Genomic DNA, 16,560 nt, shown 5'->3' on the forward strand with positions numbered 1-16,560 from the left:
TGGCAGACTGCGGCTGTGCGCTTGGCTGACTGGTGACTTCGGTGCATTCGTCGCGTTCGACATTCGAGTTGAGTTATTGGCTAAAGAGGGATGTGCTGAGTTACTGGTTACTGGTTCAGAAGGGATTCGTTGAGTTGCTGATCACTGGTTGACGAAGATCATGCGGAAGAATTGAATCATTGGTGCGTCTCGTACGCGTGAATCGTAAGTGCGTGAAGTTGGGAGATATTTGTGGTTATGAGATATTTCAAAGCTTCTTGTGTTTGTAAGGAAATGTGTTTTCTTTGAGGCACTTTAACCTCGTGTTTGTTAAAACCTGTTTAATTGCACTCGATTTACGGTCGTTATTGTAGATTAATGAACGCACATGGCATACTTAAGCGCGAAAGTTCTTAATGTTTGCAAACGCTTGAAATTTCGTGTTTCATGTACTGAATTTTACTATGTTTCTATGAAATAATTAGTAAAATTTCAGTACTGAATCAGTTCATACGTGCTAGTGTATGAGTGAATTTCTGGCTGCCTGAAGTAACGGTCAATATAATTTGATCGATCATTTATTGCAAACGTAGAATATTTATAAAAAGTACAATTTCTCTTTGTTTAGGTCGTGCAAATATAAAACCAATGAAATAATTGGAAATTGCACTGGCAGCTTTCTGTGCGTGTATTATGTGTGTTACTTCTCCCGAATTTGAAAGGAATCGCATAAGTTCTAGCAGAATGTCTACAAATTTATAGGTACTATGAGTGTTGCTCGAGCGTTATTCACATCACGTGGTCTGCCGCAGAAAGTTCACATAAGCGAATGCAGTTTTCATCACCTGAAACGAAAAGTTTTAGTAGAATCGAGGGAATTCTATTTCCGTTGGCGATAAATCGGTACTTACACTGCCGAACGTGGAAATGGACATTTCAATAATCTTCCCGGCGGTAATTTTGATCGTCACGCTCGACCTTTTAATGATCAGTATCAGATCGAGAACTGTTTTGTCAGGTAAGTAATACCAGTTAGTCATGTACACCACTTCCCCGACTTTCAAGCACTGTTGAGAATCAATTCGATGAAGCCGACGCCTTAAGCGTGATCGGATTCGCTTACCTGTTCCGACAGTATATCACCGATATAGCACATTACGAATACATTGAATGTATAAGCCAGTAGAATAACGATATATGTGGACAAATTTTGAATATTGTGTTCGGTCCATTCCTAAAAGTACAAACATATTCTGCATATTTGTCGATACAGTCGCCATTATGGTGACCAGTGTATTATTAAATGATTTGGAAACTGTTTATTCATTTTAAACAGTTTTCCTTTCCTCGGTACAATTGCAAGAATCTGGGGAGATTATAGCCATGTTTACAATTGAAATTAAAAATCATCACTACCGAATTAATGGCAGTACATGAGATTATCAAGGAAAACTTTTGTACCGAGAAAATTTGAAAATATTATGAACACTGTATTCGCAATGGAATTGATTTGATATGGTTTCATTATCGATACCCACAGTGGAAACATGAAATTCTGCTTGTGAGATGAAGTACACCGTGCGTTTAGTATGTAAGCGTTTCCCAGCGTCATTGGCGTACCGTAAGAATGTAATAGCAAAGCATGCATATGTCCGTTGTGCACGCGGCCAATATCATAAAACATATCCATTGCATTATCTCTTCGATATGCGATATGAAGCTGTAATTAACATCAGCATAAAATGTTCACAAGTAAAGACAAATTCGAATATCAGTTCGATAAATAAAACACTCTTGTATCGGCCATAATACACTTTCATCGACGATATAAATTAATATAAAGCGTATTAACATGGTTATTATAAAGAATATATTTCATAGATCGAAGCTCATTAACCCATTGCAAATAACGAATTTCCTAAGATATTCAGCAGCGGAAGATGGTTCATACATGAAACTCTTAAATATTGAACACAAGAGCTGTTTCAACAATTCAATCCTTCGTTCGCAACTTTCTGCTCCAGATACAAACGTTCAATCTCAGAAGGAACTTACCTCAGAGTACGTAGATGATGCTTCACGATTATCCCGATCTCGGAGTAACGCACCACCTTCCGTATCTTTTCCGTTTTATTCACAAACTCCGCGATCCACGTCATGATAACATCCAACTGACCGCACGCGTGTGCTGCGAACACCGCGGCCATGCTGTACACCCCTACAGAAACGGTGTTAACCACAGCGCCGGAAAGGAACTGCGAGACGAGCACGATCTCGTTGGTGGGGCTTTCGTCGACGTTGAGCATTTTCTTGTAAACGGAACAGGGCATGGGATGAACGAGTCTGGTCTCGTTGCCGACCTGCACGGCCACGGTGCTCAGAGCGGTGACAGCGCAGAAGCCAAGGACACCGCCCTGCAGCCAGACAGCACAGGTAACCGAGATGAACCTGCCAATTTTGGCGTTCCTCAGCATGATCTCCTGGTCCTTGACCCTGTTCACAGTGCGCCAGTCCGTTCTCATGTGGTCGATGCAGAGCTGGATGTCCTTGCCGCGCGACAACAGCAACATCAAGTTGCAACCGCCCACGGTCCAGTGGACGAACGGGCCGAACGTCTTCAGCTTGAGTCGTATGCTGTCGTCCGACAGCATCATGTTCAGCAGGCTGCAGAACACCGTGAACCCTACCAGACTGAAAGACAGGACGACCAACAGGAGCGAGTAAAAACGCTCGCGTTTGCTGGCCGCCGCGGACGCCGGCCAAGCGCCGATCGGCAGCAGGAACCACCGACAGAACTGCAGACTGTAGTCGCTTAAGTTGACACCTCTCCTTATCGCCTCGGCCGACACCGATTTCCCGACCATCGTGGTTGCTGACCGATGTCGGAGATGCTACTAAAGTTGCACAGGTCGGCGGCGGGACGAATGGTCGGTGTGCGCCGGTTGCAAATGCGAACTGAGAACGCTTGCGCGAATCCGACGAATCAAGCTCTGCCTCTTCGGTTGATCGATCACTTTGCAGAGTGTAATTTGTTGCGAGGGTGAACGGGTCTCTGCTTGCAGCGCGTTTACGTTGTGTGGTGTAGGGCGATCGCCTGATGGCTAGGCTGAGATTTATAAGGATGGTAATTTGCTAACCGGTGATGTGGCCACATGAGAGCAATTGAAACTGTAAGATGTTTGAAGATTTGGTGAGAGATGTTTGGGTATTTGTATTTTGATCGGTAAACTGTGGGACTCTGTGGATTCGTGTGATGTTACATTGGACGCGTATTTGAACGAACTGGCCTTTTAACGAATATACATCTGAAGATCGTTTTTTTGAATGTGCTGCTGGCAGTGTCCTTGTGTTTTACTTTTCTAACATCTGTATAGAGGGTAAGTGAGCTTAAATTTGACATCTGCATATATTTGTCGTTACACAAGATTAAAAGGAGGCTAAATATTACGTTTTATTAAGATCACATGATATTGTCCTACCAACAGAAATTTTTAAAAGTATCCTGGATACTCACTTAGTCGTAGTGTATTAAGAACTTACAAATGCATGTATGCCATGTCTTTTCTGGAACAATGCAAGTTATATTGCAACTGTGCGAAGCATATTGAAGTACACGAAAGACGTTTTGTACACCTGGAAAACATCGAGAGAATGATGAAAATAATAGTGTTTCAGATTTACATTTGAAAAACAACGGATTCCCATGACTGTTATAGTACTCACGTGGCCGAACGGTGTAATTGTCATTGGTAATAATTGGCAGACTACGGCTCTGCGCTTGGTGTCTTCGGTGCAATTGTCGCGTTCGCCCTTAGGATTGAGTTATTGGCTGAAGAGGGATTTATTGAGTTGCTGATCACTGGATGACAAACGCCATGCGGCCCAGAAAGAGAAGAATCGTTGGTGCGTTTCTTACGGGGGAAATCATCGTAAGTGTGTAAAAGTTGAGAGATATTTATGGTTATGAAATTCTTCAAAGCTTCCAATGTTTATAAGGAAATGTGATATTTTCTTTGAGGCACTATAATTTCGTGTTTGTTAAAACCCATTTAATTACACTCGTTCTGCGGTAATTATTATAGATTAATGAACGCGCATGGCATATTTAAATTCGGAAGTTCTTGATGTTTGCAAACCATCCAAATTTCGTATTTCATGTACAGAATATCAGTTCATACCTGCTAGTACACGAGTACGTGAATTTATGGGTGTCTGAAGTCACGGTCAATATAAATTGATCGGTTATTTATTGCAAACATAGAATATTTATAAAAAGTAACGACGAAACTTAGAAGTACTATAATATATCGTACACTATATATATATCGTGCATCATACCCGGCTTGAAATCACGCTGCTCACTCTCGTGTAACGTAATTTATCGTTCATTCATTAGAATCCCTCTTCGTATAGGTCGTGCAAATATAAAACCAATGAAATAATCGCAAATTGCCCTGGCAGCTTTCTGTGTGTGTATTATGTGCAACAAGTGATGTGATAGCACGAAAGGAATACCGTACTGCTCTCGAATCCTGCTATTTGAAATAAATCATACAAATCCTGGCAAAAAGCTACAAATTTATAGATAGTGTGAGTGTTGCTCGAACGTTATTCACATCACGCTGTCCTCCGTAGAAAGTTCACGTAAGCGAATGCAGTTTTCATCACCTGAAACGAAAAGTTTAAGTAGAATCGGGGGATTTCTATTTCCGTTGGCGATAAATCGGTACTTACACTGCCGAACGTGGAAATGGACGTGTAGATAATCTTCCCGGCGGTAAGTTTGATCGTCACGCTCGACCTTTTAATGATCAGTATCAGATCGAGAACTGTTTTGTCGGGTAAGTGATACCAGTTAGTCATGTACACCACTTCCCCAACTTTCAAGCACTGTTGAGGATCAATTCGATGAAGCCTTCGTATTAAACGTGATCGAATTCGCTTACCTGTTCCGATAGTATTTCGCCGATGTAACACATTATGAATACATTGAACGTAAAAGCCACTAGAATAACGGTATATATGGACAACTTTTGAAAATTGCGGTCGGGCCATTCCTAAAAGTACATACATTTTCTGCATATTTGTCGGTACAGTCGAACGCCGCCATTATGGTGACCAATGTATTATAAACCGATTTAAAAACTGTTTAATTATTTTAAACAGTTTTCCTTTCCTCGGTACAATCGCAATGCTCTGGGGAGATTGTAGCCATGTTTACAAATGAAATTAAAAATCATCAGTATCGAATTAATGGCAGTACCTAAGATTATTAAGGAACACTTTTGTACCGAGAAAATTTGAAAATATTATGAACACTGTATTCGCAATGGAATTAATTTGATATGGTTTCATTATCGATACCCACAGTGGAAACATGAAATTCTGCTTGTGAGATGAAGAACACCGTGCGTTTAATATGTAAGCGTTTCCCAGCGTCATTGGCGTACCGTTAGAATGTAATAGCAAAGCATGCATATGTCCGTTGTGCACGCGCCCAATATCATAAAACATATCCTTTGCATTATGTCTTCGATACGCGATATGAAGCTGTAATTAACATCGGTATGAAATTTCCACAATTCGATAGTTAGAAAGGTTATACAATTTTGTAGCAGAAATATTAGTTCGGTAAATAAAATACTGTTATACCAGCCATAATACACGTTCATCAACGATATAGACTAATTCAAAGCATATTAATATAGATATTATACAGAAAATATTTCATAGATCAAAGCTGATCAACATTCTTAATCAAAAGTTATTTGCACATTCCCAATCCAAGATATCTATCAAACGCGAAACGAAACCTGTAAAATAAGAAAGAAAATTACCTCAGAACACGTAGATGATGCTCCACGATTATCCCGATCTCAGAGTAATCCACCACCTTCCGTGTCGTTTCCGTTTTATTCACGAACTCGTTGATCCACGTCATGAGAACATCTAACTGGCCGCACGCGTGTGCTGCAAATACCGCAGCAACGCTGTACGCGGCTACAGCAACGGTGTTGACGATCGCGCCAGAAAAGAACTGCGAAGCGAGCACGATCTCGTTGGTCGGGCTTTCGTCGACGTTCAGTATTTTCTTGTAAGCGCCGCAAGGCATGGGATGAACGAGTCTGGTCTCGTTGCCAACCTGCACGGGTATGGGGTCCATAGAGGTGACAACGCAGAAGCCAAGGACACCGAACTGCAGCCAAACACCACAGGTGACCGAGATGAACCTGCCAATTTTAGCGTTCCTCAGCATTATCTCCTGGTCCTTGACCCTGGTCACGATGCGCCAATCCGTTCTTATGTGGTCGATGCAGATCTGGATGTCCTTGCCGCGCAACAACAGCAACGTCAAGTTGCAACCGCCCGCGGTCCAGTGGACGCACGGGCCGAACATCTTCAGCTTGCGCCGTATGTCGTCGTCCGACAGCATGAGGTTCAGAAAGCCGCAGAACACCGTGAACCCTACCAGACTGAGACACAGGACGACCAACGCGATCGAGAAGAAACGCTCGCGTTTACTAGTCTCCGCGGTCGCCGGCCAAGCGCCGATCGGCAGCATGAACCACCGGCAGAACTGCAGACTGTAGTCGCCCAGGTTGACACCTCTCCTTATCGCCTCGGCCGACACCGATTTCCCGACCATCGTGGTCGCTGATCGAAGTCGCAGATGCTACTAAAGTTACAAAGGTCTGCGGCGGGACGAGTGGTCGGTGTGCGCCGGTTGCAAAAGCGAACTGAGAACGCTTGCGCGAATCCGGCGAATCAAGCTCTGCCTCTTCGGCTGATCGATCAGTTTGCAGAGTGTAATTTGTTGCGACGGTGAACGGGTCTCTGCTTGCAGCGCGTTTACGTTGTGTGGTGTAGGGCGATCGCCTGATGGCTAGGCTGAGATTTATAAGGATGGTAATTTGCTAACCGGTGATGTGGTCACATGAGAGCAATTGAAACTGTAAGATGTTCGAAGATTTGGTGAGAGATGTTTGGGCATTTGTATTTTGATCGGTAAACTGTGGGACTCTGTGCATTCGTGTGATGATATATTGGACGCGCATTCGGATGTAGTGGCCTTTTGACGAATGCACACCGATAGATCGCTTTTGGGAATTTGAACAACTACACCGAGCTGCTGGCAGTGTCCTCGTATTTTATTTTTCTAACATCTGTGTAGAGGGTAAGTGAGCTTAAATTTGACATCTGGACATATTTGTCGTTACACAAGATTAAGAAGAGGCTAAATATTACGTTTTATTAAGATCACATGATATTGTCCTACCAACAGAAATTTTTAAAAGTATCCTGGATACTCACTTAGTCGTAGTGTATTAAGAACTTACAGACGCATGTATGCCATGTCTTTTCTGGAACAACGCAAGTTATATTGCAACTGTGCGAAGCATATTGAAGTACACGAAAGACGTTTTGTACACCTGCAAAACAACGCGAGAATGATGAAAATGTTAGTGTTTCAGATTGAAAGTTGAAAAACAGCGGATTCCCATGGCTGTTATCGTACTCACGTCGCCGAACGTTGTAATTGTCATCGGCAACAACTTTCCGGCGGTGAGTCTGGTTACCAATCCGGACCTTAGGATCACCAAAACTAATCCGTTGGCAGTTTTGTAAGGTAAACGATACCAGTCTGTCATATATGCCTTCTCTCCCACCTGTCTGCACTGCACGAAAAGACAGAATGAAATTTTTTCGAATGGCAAAATGGTTTCCATTCACTTGCAAAGATTAAATATTCGGCTCTTTCGTATCAACAATCTTTTACCTGTTCCGTCAGCTTCTCGCCAATGTAACAAAAGATGAAAATGTTACAAACCATAGACGCGTAAACAATGGTGTACGTAGCTAAGGTTTGTTTCGAGTTTTCCTGTGAAGTCAATGTACATTTAGACAAAGAAATAATCGAAACTTTTAGCGAAAACGCTATACAATTGCTCGATATTTTAATATTTGTGCAATTTTATATGTAAGTATTTTAAACCATAGAAAACTAAAGCAAGTGCTAAAATTTCATTTTCAAAAATATCTTGCAACAAACAATTTCATTGTATTCATATTGCCAAACATTGAACGTACCGTGAGCATATAGTATTCAAGCATACACATGTTCAACGTGCACCCCGTTAACTCAACGAGACATATAAGATGCATAATGTTCTCTATATACGACACAAAACTGAAATGAATATTTTCATCAATGAACATAAATTTGCTTACATACCATCAGTGTGCAATAGCTAAACACGTTCGGCTCAGACTAATATGTCCGCGAAGCGGGAAACGTTCAGCGCCATCTTGCACGGTCACGCGTAAAAATGGCGGCTTCGACTTCGCCGCCCAACAGTAAGTTCTATAGTATTTATTTCAACGTAAATGAATTAAAAAAGCTCCAAATAACGTTCATATTTCGACAGCGAAGCAAGCAAACTACTCGTTACACTACAAATTTCTCTCAATATATAATTCTTACCGTTTATTCGAACAACTTAACTCCAATTAGCTAATCCACCTTTTACAAACCAAACCCAAACACAATGGTATAACAAGAAAATCTCACTTCAGAACAAATGCTTTGAAGTAACCGATACTAATTCAACCCAGCACAGCCTATCCTCCAAATTTCCCATCGCTCAAAAATCCATTCCCGTAACTCACAAACATTCCTCAAACCTCAAACAAAGTAATGCAATACTTCAACGCTCGACTATGCCGTTCCACGATGGCCGCCAGCTTCTTGTGCGCGGTGGTCCCATGGTCCTGCTCCACCAGGCTCTCCAGTTGCGACCTGACGACGCTCAGTTGGCCGCAGGCGTGCGTAGCAAGGACTGCGGCCAATCCGCAAGCTCCGACAGTGACGAAGTTGACCATGAAGGAGGACAGTATTTGTATGGTGTAGACGATCTCGTTCATGGGGCTGTGCCTGACGTCGATCAGCTTGGTATAGAACGGACAGGGCAGCCGGAGCATTTGGTAGGTCTGGTTCCCTTCGATGAACACGGTTTTCTGGAAGCCCGTGACGAGGTTGTAGGAGACGATGCCTACGTTCATGCACAGTGCGGCGACAAGGGCGATCATGCGGCCGACTCTCGCGTTCTTCAGCATCAGCTGCCGGTCCTTCGATCGCGTGACCGTCTTCCAGTCCATCTTGACGTAACTCATGCATTGGAGGATCTCGGTGGTCTTCATGGACAGGCTGCAGTAATTCAGCTCGCCCATCAGCCAGTGACTCATGGGACCTATCGCCTGCATCTTGGCGTACAAACTGACGTCTTCGAACATGATGTACAATAAGCACGGACCGAAGGTGAAAGTGATCAGCAAGTGGCACGTGACATTCAACAGCTTAGAGAACGATCTCTCGATTCTAGTTGCCTCGTCCCCATTCGGCCAGACTCCAATTGGCTTCAGGAACCAACGGTTCACCTCCACCGTATAGTTGTAGTCCTTAGCGTGATGGACGTTGCTAACCGACTCCTCGCGACGCACGTTCGCCATGGTCGTCACGGGGTGGTTGGTTGTTGAGTGATCGATGAAGTTGCACGCTCGCCGACCACCCCAACCGCAATGGCTGGCGCATGCGTTATGTTTTTGTTTTTTTCTTTACTTCCAGCTACCCACCGTATCGTGATTCGTTAAAGATATAATTATTGCCACTCATCAATCGGTACCGCTAGGGGAGGTGGATCGAACGCTGCGCGAGGGACATATGACGACGCCAGTTGCGATCGTACAGTGCGCTACGACGGATATATTGGACTTAGGTCCTGAATTTTGTGCGAAATACTTTGGGCAACTTTGTGAACCGGTGGAGTTTTTCGAATTATTGCTTCTGGAGTGTTGGAGTTGACGTGGAACGATGGTTTCTGTTATGAAACTACTTTACTTAATGCTCGGCAATTGCGAAAAGCATGGTCACGTATTTCGAGGTGAAATAAGGGATTGGTTTGAATATCTTGAAGTTGTAGGATCGAAGTATATGGTAGATTATGTTTCAAGTTGTTGCAAATGAATTTGTGAGCCAATTGTAAGATACTACGTCGAAAGAAGACAATACTTCGGAAATTTGCATCGTCCAGTAGAAATAACGTCCAAATTTTAATCACTCGAATACCTTAAGAATTAAATTTGTTATTTGACTTAAGAACGCTAGGAAATAATTATCATCGCCGTAAGGAACTACAGAACAATTTCCTTGGACAAGGGATTTCGCAGGAAACTTGTCTAAGATGATAAACATTTTTCGATATATTCAAAATAAATATTTCATTTTCTACTCACAAAGATTCTTAAATATTTCATAATTGAATAAGGAATAACTCCTTCGAGTTTCGAGGCATCTCTCCGGTGGAACTACCAACAAATGACGGTATGCCATCATATAATTCACTTCCTGGAGCAATATGGCGCAACAGGTGTTTCGGCTGCATTATTCACGCTTCTCAAGCCAATGTTCGCAGCATATTCAGGAATGCAACTGACGTTTTAACAACCTGTTAGTCCAACGTGTGCTCTTTAATCCTCACATTCACTTTTTATACCTTTTTATAGGATACTTACGTCGCTGAACGTGGTCAGTGATAATTGAACGAGGCTTCCGGCAGTAAGTTTCATGGAGGAGTTCGACATCGCCATTATCAGGACCAAACTGAGCTTATCGTTCTCTGGCAATCGATACCAATCAATCATGTAAGACATCACGCCAACTTTTCTGCACTGTTATAACGTTATTCGTTGGTTTCATTCGTATCAATCTCGCGTCGCGTTACTTTACACATTGGAACATCGAAGAACAAAGTTTCCTTATGAAGTGTCTGCTCCGAACAATGTGTAGATCACTTCATGTTCAGGCGGTTAATAGAAGGAACATCGTTTTGTTGGAACGAGTCGAACGTTTAAGTACAAAGACACGTGTGAAGTCTTACTTGTTCAGCGACCAGCTCGCCTATGTAACAGAATATGAAAATATTGAACGTGAGAGATATGAGTAGCACCATGTACGTCACGGTAGCCGTCATTTCCTTCGACGTCCATTCCTGTAATAGAAGAATCACGAAGTTAAACGTGTACGCTGATGTACCGGATGTATATAGAATATATCCGAAATCGAGGTGTAAACGAAGAAAAGGTAATTCATACGAAAATTGATTTTATTTTCTCGTTGACAATTAATAGAGATATTAACAATTTCGATGCGTTTTAACATGAAAATTTTGGATACACCTTGTACAGATCCCGGTCGTTACGCTTGAACGTCATATTCATACCACAATAACGTAATATCCAAGCAGGCACACGTCCAGTGTGGACCCAAAAAATTCCACGAGAGATATTTGAGTTATTGTCCTTTCCACGAGAGTTAGGAATCTGTAATCGTGAATACAGAAGTCAAACTTAACTAACATGCGCACAGTATTCCTGCGACATTGAAGTATCCGTTCCATTTTCTACAACTTCAAAATGAAGTACAATAAATACCCGTAATGTCATTCTGTATTCTTTCATTTCAAAACAATACAATTTCAACCGGCTACCACTGAATGAGCTTTGGAAACCGAAAAATCAATTAACTGGCTTCCGGTCGGCACTGGGATCGAAAAGCGTATTAACCCGTCGCAGACGAACATTTCTCAAAGTATCCAAAATCAAAAGCCAAATTCTACACCGAACCCTTAAACGCTACAAGAAAGCAGACTGATTACCCGAATAATTACATTACTTTGCAACTTTACATTCTAGACCTGAAACCTCAGTACCGATACATTCATCCGAAAGAGTTAATACGCTCCCAATCGTTGAAGTAGTAGACGCGTAAAGGGATTACAAAAATTTCATCCAATAGGAATCAGCTTACTGTCGCGTCTGAAACAGAACTCATTACCCCGGCCGGCTCGCGTTCGTTTACATACTTCAGTATTCGAACGTGTTGACTCACGATGCTCGCGACCCTGCCGTTCATGGTGCTGCTCATGTCGTCGCGACCGTCCACCAAGTGTCCCAGCCAGCATATCAGTATTTCCATCTGGCCGCAGAGATGAGCGGCGAAGACGGCAGCCAGGCTGCAGCTGCCCACGGCGACCACGTGCAGCACCATGCCCGCGACGAACTGTATCGACACGATGATCTCGTTCGCGGGGCTGACGTGCGTGTTAGCGATCAGCTTCGGGAAGGGGAACATCAAAGGAAGGAACGTCCTGTTGGTTCCCGCGTGCGCGATCCTCCCGACACTGATAGGCACCGCGATGTAGTAGAACACGAAGCCGCTGAACATGAAGAACGCGCAGATTTTCACCAGACGCCGTCCGAAAGTCGCGTTGGCCACCATGATCCTCCTGTCCTCGCGGTGCCTGGCGTTCCTCCAGTCCCACTCGATCAGCCTCATGCACTCGCGGATCTCGTTCTCGTGGACTATCAGCGAGGAGTACTTCATGAACGCCATCACGCAGAATATCAGCGGACCGAACAGCTTCAGCTTGTCGTAGATGTCCTCCACCTCGAGGAACACGTAGAGGCCGCAGGGTACGAACAGGAAGGTGATCAGGGAGTAGCAGAGAGCGTTCGTCATTCGCGTGAAACATCGCCTGAGCCTCGACATGTTGCTCGAACGCGGCCAGACGCCCATCGGCTTCAGGATCCACCGGTTCCATTCGATGCTCAGGTTCACGTACTCCTGGTAGCCGTCGTCCTGACAGCTTCCGGCGATCGTCTTCCGCTTCGACATCGTTTTTCCTCGAATGTCCGCTTCATACTAAGCGCACGCGGCTGCCGACATTGTGAGAGACGATGCTGCGCCTGCGTTTCCTGATCCCGGCTGGTAGGGGACAGAACGCGCAACAGTGTTGCGGGGAAACTGTTCCTCCGCGGACAGCCTTAACCCTTCTTGCTCTCCATTCGCAGGGGAGGGTCGGTTTATGCATTATAAGCGAGGGCAAGCGGATGATGGCTGGCGTGCTTCGACGAATTGATTATCGGCGTCAGACGATTCGAGGCACCGGTGAATGGCGGAGCAGTCCCTTTGCGGTTTTACAGTTTGAATCGCGTGACGCGACGAAATTCAAGCGTGGGAGGATTAGTGATGGTACGTTTTGCAGGTTGGGGGTTCGCTTACCCTACTGAGAGGAGTTCGGACGCGAGACTTTAATTGAAATGTGTAACTTGTGTTGCAGGATGACTTCGCAACGGTTGAGTACATAAGTTTGAAGATGTAATATGAGTTATGATTCAAGAGTTATTCGAAAATGACGTCAGAGTTTTATTAGAAGGAGAAAAAGGGAAGGATCAACTTGGCAGCTATTTTGGAACCAGTGCCGCAACGTGGGGACATTTGTAATTGTAAGTTTTACAATTAACGCTAGATTCACGTACGTTTTTCTACAATTTATACTATCGCTTCTAGACTGCATGTTTGTTCAGGTCGTGGAAAGTAGAGTTTCAAGGACGGAGAATTATAATGTGTGTTCGCTTAATTGCACCAATCAAAGTCGACTTAAATTATTACGGAGTAATGTTTAAAAAAATTCAATACCCACCAAATTGGGCTTCGGAAATCTAGTGTTAAAGATTCCTGCTTGCGATTAAGAATTTGGAATCGAAATGAAAATAGAAGCTTCTTTATTAAAGGAGCTCGTCCAAGAAACATTAATCGTCATATATTAATATGAATACCAATACATTAGTTAAATTCACGTCTCGCAGTAAGGTAACGAAATAATGTTTTTGTACAATATACATTACAAAGTGCATCACCATACAAGTCACGTCTCGGGACTTGAGTAACAGAGCTGTATTTACGATAAATACTTCAGAAAACTTATGATACCGCTAGCAACATGTTCAAAAATCCGACAGCCGTTTTGACCACCTGTTTGATTGGAAGATTCATGTTTATTCCTTGCATCGCTAGATAATGTAGTTGTCAAACTGTAGATCTGTATGCATTTACGATAAACTTGAAAATACGAAATGGCATTCAATGCACGCGATACGATAAATATATGGAACATCTAAAGTGAATTGCTTTTTCTAATGCGAATTTATCGAGTAGAATCAATTTCCATATTAATTCTATTTTTCTAATCAGGCATGGAGTAAACAATTCGAATTTTCATAAAGATCTGTCAGTTTAATAATTGCAGTGATGTGTTCAATACGTACGTCACCGAATGTGCTTAGAGACAGTTCAACCATATTACCCGCCGTGAGTCTCGTCTCGGTATTAGCCATCGCGATCATCAGAACGACGGAACGCTTTCTGCTACCCTGTAGTTTGTACCAATCAATCATGTACGCAACTTCGCCGATCTTACTGCACTGCAACAACAAAGTTTTCTGTTTCGCTTCATTCAGTCCAGCGTCATGTAACCTTTATTCTTTTATGATGCGAATGTCTAACATGTTTGTGTTCTCTGTGTTTATACAGCGACGTGCACGTGGTTTCGAGGCTTACATATTTAGCGACAAGTTCTCCTATGTAACAAAATATGAAGATGTTGAAGGTGAGAGATATAAGCAGTATGAAGAACGTCAGAGATTCAGTGATATCATTCGGGTCCCATTCCTAAAAAAATGAAATTTCTTTGTTGCTGGTTATGTTCTATGATCTATAAATCTGTTAATAATGTATAAATATTATTATATAAGGTATGCGCGTGTTTCGACGCAAAACCGCGTACCTTTATAACGTGATATCCCAGGAGACATAGATTCAAGGTGCATCCTGTGAATTCTACAAAAGATATCGATTGCAGAGCTTCCTCCGTGACCGATAAGAACCTATAATCGTAAAGACAGTAGATTCCGACTTCCCGTACTGCAATGCAAAACAACATTAAAACTTCATGCATCGATCAGGCAAATTGAACTAGAAAAATCTATCGTCAGTCCTCATCGCACTTCGTGAATCTAAAAACAGGTAAATCTCGTACCCCCAGTTTCTTTGAAACCTATACAATTTCAAGTAGCGAGTAAACAAATTTCAAACACGATAATCAGGACATGCATTTATCACATGCATTCATAGAATATCTCAAAGTACAAAATTCCAAAGAACGCGTATTACTCAAGAAAATATATAAAATATCCAAAGTGTTTTTCGCAGTGTTCATTAACACTAGAACTACCGAGCTAAATTGCCTTTTTGAAATTGTTCTGCAGAAACCTCAACAGCGTAATTACTGAGACTTCACTTTGCAATTCAGTTTGCATAAATCAGTTCCTCTAGTACTTTTTCAAAGAAGCATCTGTTATCTGAAGAACTGTAAAAAATGAAATCCGGAATGGCTCATTTTGAGGCATCCGGTAGTGCTATTGTTAAAAAACCCCATGTTCCGTCGTAATTCCGTTTCCCAAATTAGTAATAAAACCAATATCAAGCAACTTCCAAATAAAACCTCCGCATTACGTTTCCCAGGCGTGTCTAGCTCCACTACAATCCGCGTATTTACCATCTACAAGGTGTCTCTTACACACTTCAGTACACGGACGTGTTGACTAACGATGCTCGAGATCCTGTCGTCCACCGACGAGCTCATATCCGCGCGGCCCTCTAGCAAATTATCCATCCAGCCGATCAGGACTTTCACCTGTCCGCAGGCGTGCACCGCGAACGCTGCGGCCAGGCTGCAAGCGGTGGCCGCTACTCCATGGATCACGATTCCTCCCATGAACTGGATCCCGAAGAATATTTCATTGACAGGGCTGTGACGGACGTCTGGGAACAGATTCGACACGGGGAACACCATCGGGATGAAGGTGACGTTCCCCACGGTGACCTTGCCCCTGTTGATCGGCAGGGTGATGTAATAGAACGCGAAACCGCTGTACATGAAGAATATACAGATCTTCACTAATCTCCTGCCGAAGATGGCGTCGGCCACCATGATGTCCGTGTCCTTGGAGTATCTCTTATTCTTCCAGTCCCATTCGATGCGCTCGAAGCATTCGCGGATCTCGTCCGCGTGGATCGCCAGCGAGAAATACTTGAGGTACGCCATCACGCAGAAGCTCAGCGGGCCGAACACCTTCAGCTTGCCGGGAGTGTTGTGCACGTCGAGCAACATGTACAGGAAGGACGGCACGAACAAGCAGCTAATCAGAAAGTAATAAACGACGTGCATCAGCGCGTCGAAGTATTTCTCGAGTCTCGAGACTTCGCTCGAGCATGGCCAGACCCTCATCGCTTTCAGGGTCCAGCGGTTCAGTTGGATGCTCAGGTTAATGTTCCTCCGATACTCGTTCTCTTTTTGCAAGGAGCTTCTGGAGATGATCCTCGGTTTCGTCATTGTTTCAGCTCGGACGTCCTGTTGAGACTAAAAGACGGGATGACGCCGGTTCCGCTCCGCGCAATGTTGCGCTTGCGCCTGTTTTTTGATCCCCGATGGAAGGGGTTGAACACGCAACATCGTGAGAAAAGAAATCTGTTCGTGAAACAGTCGACCCTTTCCTCTTGCATGCCCATTTTGTTGATTTATGCATGGCGAGGAGGGTCGAGGGAATTGCGATCGCCCGATGAATCGATTGTCACTACCGGTGGGCAGCAAATCCCGGCAATCATCATTGAATATGGGTACGTAC

General features: G+C 43.5%; 5 protein-coding genes and 2 long non-coding RNA genes across 16 annotated transcripts; 2 read left to right on the top strand and 5 right to left on the bottom strand.

Annotated features, from left to right (window-relative positions):
- Positions 1 to 284: 284 nt before the first annotated feature.
- Positions 285 to 3,834, bottom strand: LOC116427998 (uncharacterized). Its single transcript, XM_031979016.2, has 6 exons — positions 3,703 to 3,834; positions 2,035 to 3,612; positions 1,600 to 1,699; positions 1,103 to 1,213; positions 891 to 1,046; positions 285 to 824 (listed from the first exon to the last, which is right to left on the bottom strand). The coding sequence occupies exons 2-6, from the start codon at positions 2,841 to 2,843 to the stop codon at positions 774 to 776; spliced, it is 1,227 nt and encodes a 408-aa protein (XP_031834876.1). The 5' UTR covers positions 2,844 to 3,612; positions 3,703 to 3,834; the 3' UTR covers positions 285 to 773.
- On the top strand, positions 3,235 to 12,222 carry LOC143174639 (uncharacterized). Of its 2 annotated transcripts, none has more exons than XR_012998851.1 (5): positions 3,235 to 3,356; positions 3,647 to 3,908; positions 7,444 to 7,606; positions 10,540 to 10,677; positions 12,021 to 12,222. It is a non-coding gene; the product is annotated as an uncharacterized LOC143174639 (long non-coding RNA). The 2 variants fall into 2 exon arrangements; XR_012998852.1 differs by lacking the exon at positions 12,021 to 12,222 and adding an exon at positions 10,823 to 10,922.
- LOC116427997 (uncharacterized) lies at positions 3,902 to 6,714 on the bottom strand. The gene is made up of 5 exons (XM_031979015.2): positions 5,817 to 6,714; positions 5,430 to 5,529; positions 4,926 to 5,036; positions 4,714 to 4,869; positions 3,902 to 4,647 (listed from the first exon to the last, which is right to left on the bottom strand). Exons 1-5 carry the CDS (start codon positions 6,623 to 6,625, stop codon positions 4,597 to 4,599), a joined length of 1,227 nt encoding a protein of 408 aa, XP_031834875.2. The 5' UTR covers positions 6,626 to 6,714; the 3' UTR covers positions 3,902 to 4,596.
- Positions 7,202 to 9,501, bottom strand: Or26 (odorant receptor 26). 2 transcript variants are annotated; one of them, XM_031979014.2, is made up of 5 exons: positions 8,684 to 9,501; positions 8,068 to 8,167; positions 7,757 to 7,858; positions 7,500 to 7,655; positions 7,202 to 7,409 (listed from the first exon to the last, which is right to left on the bottom strand). In XM_031979014.2, exons 1-5 carry the CDS (start codon positions 9,484 to 9,486, stop codon positions 7,356 to 7,358), a joined length of 1,215 nt encoding a protein of 404 aa, XP_031834874.1. In that variant the 5' UTR covers positions 9,487 to 9,501; the 3' UTR covers positions 7,202 to 7,355. The 2 variants fall into 2 exon arrangements, with proteins under 2 accessions (XP_031834874.1, XP_076224779.1); XM_076368664.1 differs by having other exon boundaries at positions 7,277 to 7,409; positions 7,500 to 7,650.
- LOC116427995 (uncharacterized) lies at positions 10,343 to 13,080 on the bottom strand. Of its 3 annotated transcripts, XM_031979013.2 has the most exons (5): positions 11,898 to 13,080; positions 11,256 to 11,355; positions 10,914 to 11,024; positions 10,549 to 10,704; positions 10,343 to 10,481 (listed from the first exon to the last, which is right to left on the bottom strand). In XM_031979013.2, exons 1-5 carry the CDS (start codon positions 12,707 to 12,709, stop codon positions 10,431 to 10,433), a joined length of 1,230 nt encoding a protein of 409 aa, XP_031834873.2. In that variant the 5' UTR covers positions 12,710 to 13,080; the 3' UTR covers positions 10,343 to 10,430. The 3 variants fall into 3 exon arrangements, with proteins under 3 accessions (XP_031834873.2, XP_076224800.1, XP_076224801.1); XM_076368685.1 differs by lacking the exon at positions 10,343 to 10,481 and having other exon boundaries at positions 10,576 to 10,704; positions 11,924 to 13,080; XM_076368686.1 differs by lacking the exon at positions 10,343 to 10,481 and having other exon boundaries at positions 10,699 to 11,024; positions 11,924 to 13,080.
- On the top strand, positions 12,664 to 15,719 carry LOC143174640 (uncharacterized). Of its 3 annotated transcripts, XR_012998854.1 has the most exons (6): positions 12,664 to 12,802; positions 12,886 to 13,066; positions 13,155 to 13,349; positions 14,408 to 14,483; positions 14,736 to 14,899; positions 15,398 to 15,515. It is a non-coding gene; the product is annotated as an uncharacterized LOC143174640 (long non-coding RNA). The 3 variants fall into 3 exon arrangements; XR_012998853.1 differs by lacking the exons at positions 14,736 to 14,899; positions 15,398 to 15,515 and adding an exon at positions 15,580 to 15,719 and having other exon boundaries at positions 13,155 to 13,320; XR_012998855.1 differs by lacking the exon at positions 14,736 to 14,899 and having other exon boundaries at positions 13,155 to 13,320; positions 15,398 to 15,536.
- Positions 13,583 to 16,556, bottom strand: LOC116427865 (odorant receptor 4-like). 4 transcript variants are annotated; one of them, XM_076368667.1, is made up of 5 exons: positions 15,457 to 16,554; positions 14,661 to 14,760; positions 14,435 to 14,545; positions 14,143 to 14,316; positions 13,583 to 13,849 (listed from the first exon to the last, which is right to left on the bottom strand). In XM_076368667.1, exons 1-5 carry the CDS (start codon positions 16,266 to 16,268, stop codon positions 13,799 to 13,801), a joined length of 1,248 nt encoding a protein of 415 aa, XP_076224782.1. In that variant the 5' UTR covers positions 16,269 to 16,554; the 3' UTR covers positions 13,583 to 13,798. The 4 variants fall into 4 exon arrangements, with proteins under 4 accessions (XP_076224782.1, XP_031834537.2, XP_076224780.1 ...); XM_031978677.2 differs by having other exon boundaries at positions 14,143 to 14,298; positions 15,457 to 16,552; XM_076368665.1 differs by lacking the exon at positions 13,583 to 13,849 and having other exon boundaries at positions 13,878 to 14,316; positions 15,457 to 16,556.
- Positions 16,557 to 16,560: the final 4 nt, after the last annotated feature.

Source organism: Nomia melanderi, chromosome 6 (assembly GCF_051020985.1).
Source record: "Nomia melanderi isolate GNS246 chromosome 6, iyNomMela1, whole genome shotgun sequence".
Lineage (NCBI taxonomy): Eukaryota > Metazoa > Arthropoda > Insecta > Hymenoptera > Halictidae > Nomia > Nomia melanderi.

Bases quoted from the DNA above. Each gene is read 5' to 3' on its own strand.
- LOC116427998 (XM_031979016.2), bottom strand. From the start codon at position 2,843: ATGGTCGGGAAATCGGTGTCGGCCGAGGCGATAAGGAGAGGTGTCAAC. The intron at 1,700-2,034 runs GTAAGTTCCTTC...TGTTAATTACAG, and splicing joins CATCATCTACGTACTCTGAG to CTTCATATCGCATATCGAAG. The intron at 825-890 runs GTAAGTACCGAT...TTTTCGTTTCAG, and splicing joins CCATTTCCACGTTCGGCAGT to GTGATGAAAACTGCATTCGC.
- LOC116427997 (XM_031979015.2), bottom strand. From the start codon at position 6,625: ATGGTCGGGAAATCGGTGTCGGCCGAGGCGATAAGGAGAGGTGTCAAC. The intron at 5,530-5,816 runs GTAATTTTCTTT...TGTTAATTACAG, and splicing joins CATCATCTACGTGTTCTGAG to CTTCATATCGCGTATCGAAG. The intron at 4,870-4,925 runs GTAAGCGAATTC...GATCCTCAACAG, and splicing joins GCGAAATACTATCGGAACAG to TGCTTGAAAGTTGGGGAAGT.
- Or26 (XM_076368664.1), bottom strand. From the start codon at position 9,486: ATGGCGAACGTGCGTCGCGAGGAGTCGGTTAGCAACGTCCATCACGCT. The intron at 7,859-8,067 runs GTACGTTCAATG...TTGACTTCACAG, and splicing joins TTGAATACTATATGCTCACG to GAAAACTCGAAACAAACCTT. The intron at 7,410-7,499 runs GTGAGTACGATA...GTTGTTTTGCAG, and splicing joins CAATTACAACGTTCGGCGAC to GTGTACAAAACGTCTTTCGT.
- LOC116427995 (XM_031979013.2), bottom strand. From the start codon at position 12,709: ATGTCGAAGCGGAAGACGATCGCCGGAAGCTGTCAGGACGACGGCTAC. The intron at 11,356-11,897 runs GTATGTAAACGA...TCACGATTACAG, and splicing joins CAACACGTTCGAATACTGAA to ATTCCTAACTCTCGTGGAAA. The intron at 11,025-11,255 runs GTATGAATATGA...CTTCTATTACAG, and splicing joins TTGGATATTACGTTATTGTG to GAATGGACGTCGAAGGAAAT.
- LOC116427865 (XM_076368665.1), bottom strand. From the start codon at position 16,268: ATGACGAAACCGAGGATCATCTCCAGAAGCTCCTTGCAAAAAGAGAAC. The intron at 14,761-15,456 runs GTGTGTAAGAGA...TTACGATTATAG, and splicing joins CAACACGTCCGTGTACTGAA to GTTCTTATCGGTCACGGAGG. The intron at 14,546-14,660 runs GTACGCGGTTTT...TCATTTTTTTAG, and splicing joins TGGGATATCACGTTATAAAG to GAATGGGACCCGAATGATAT.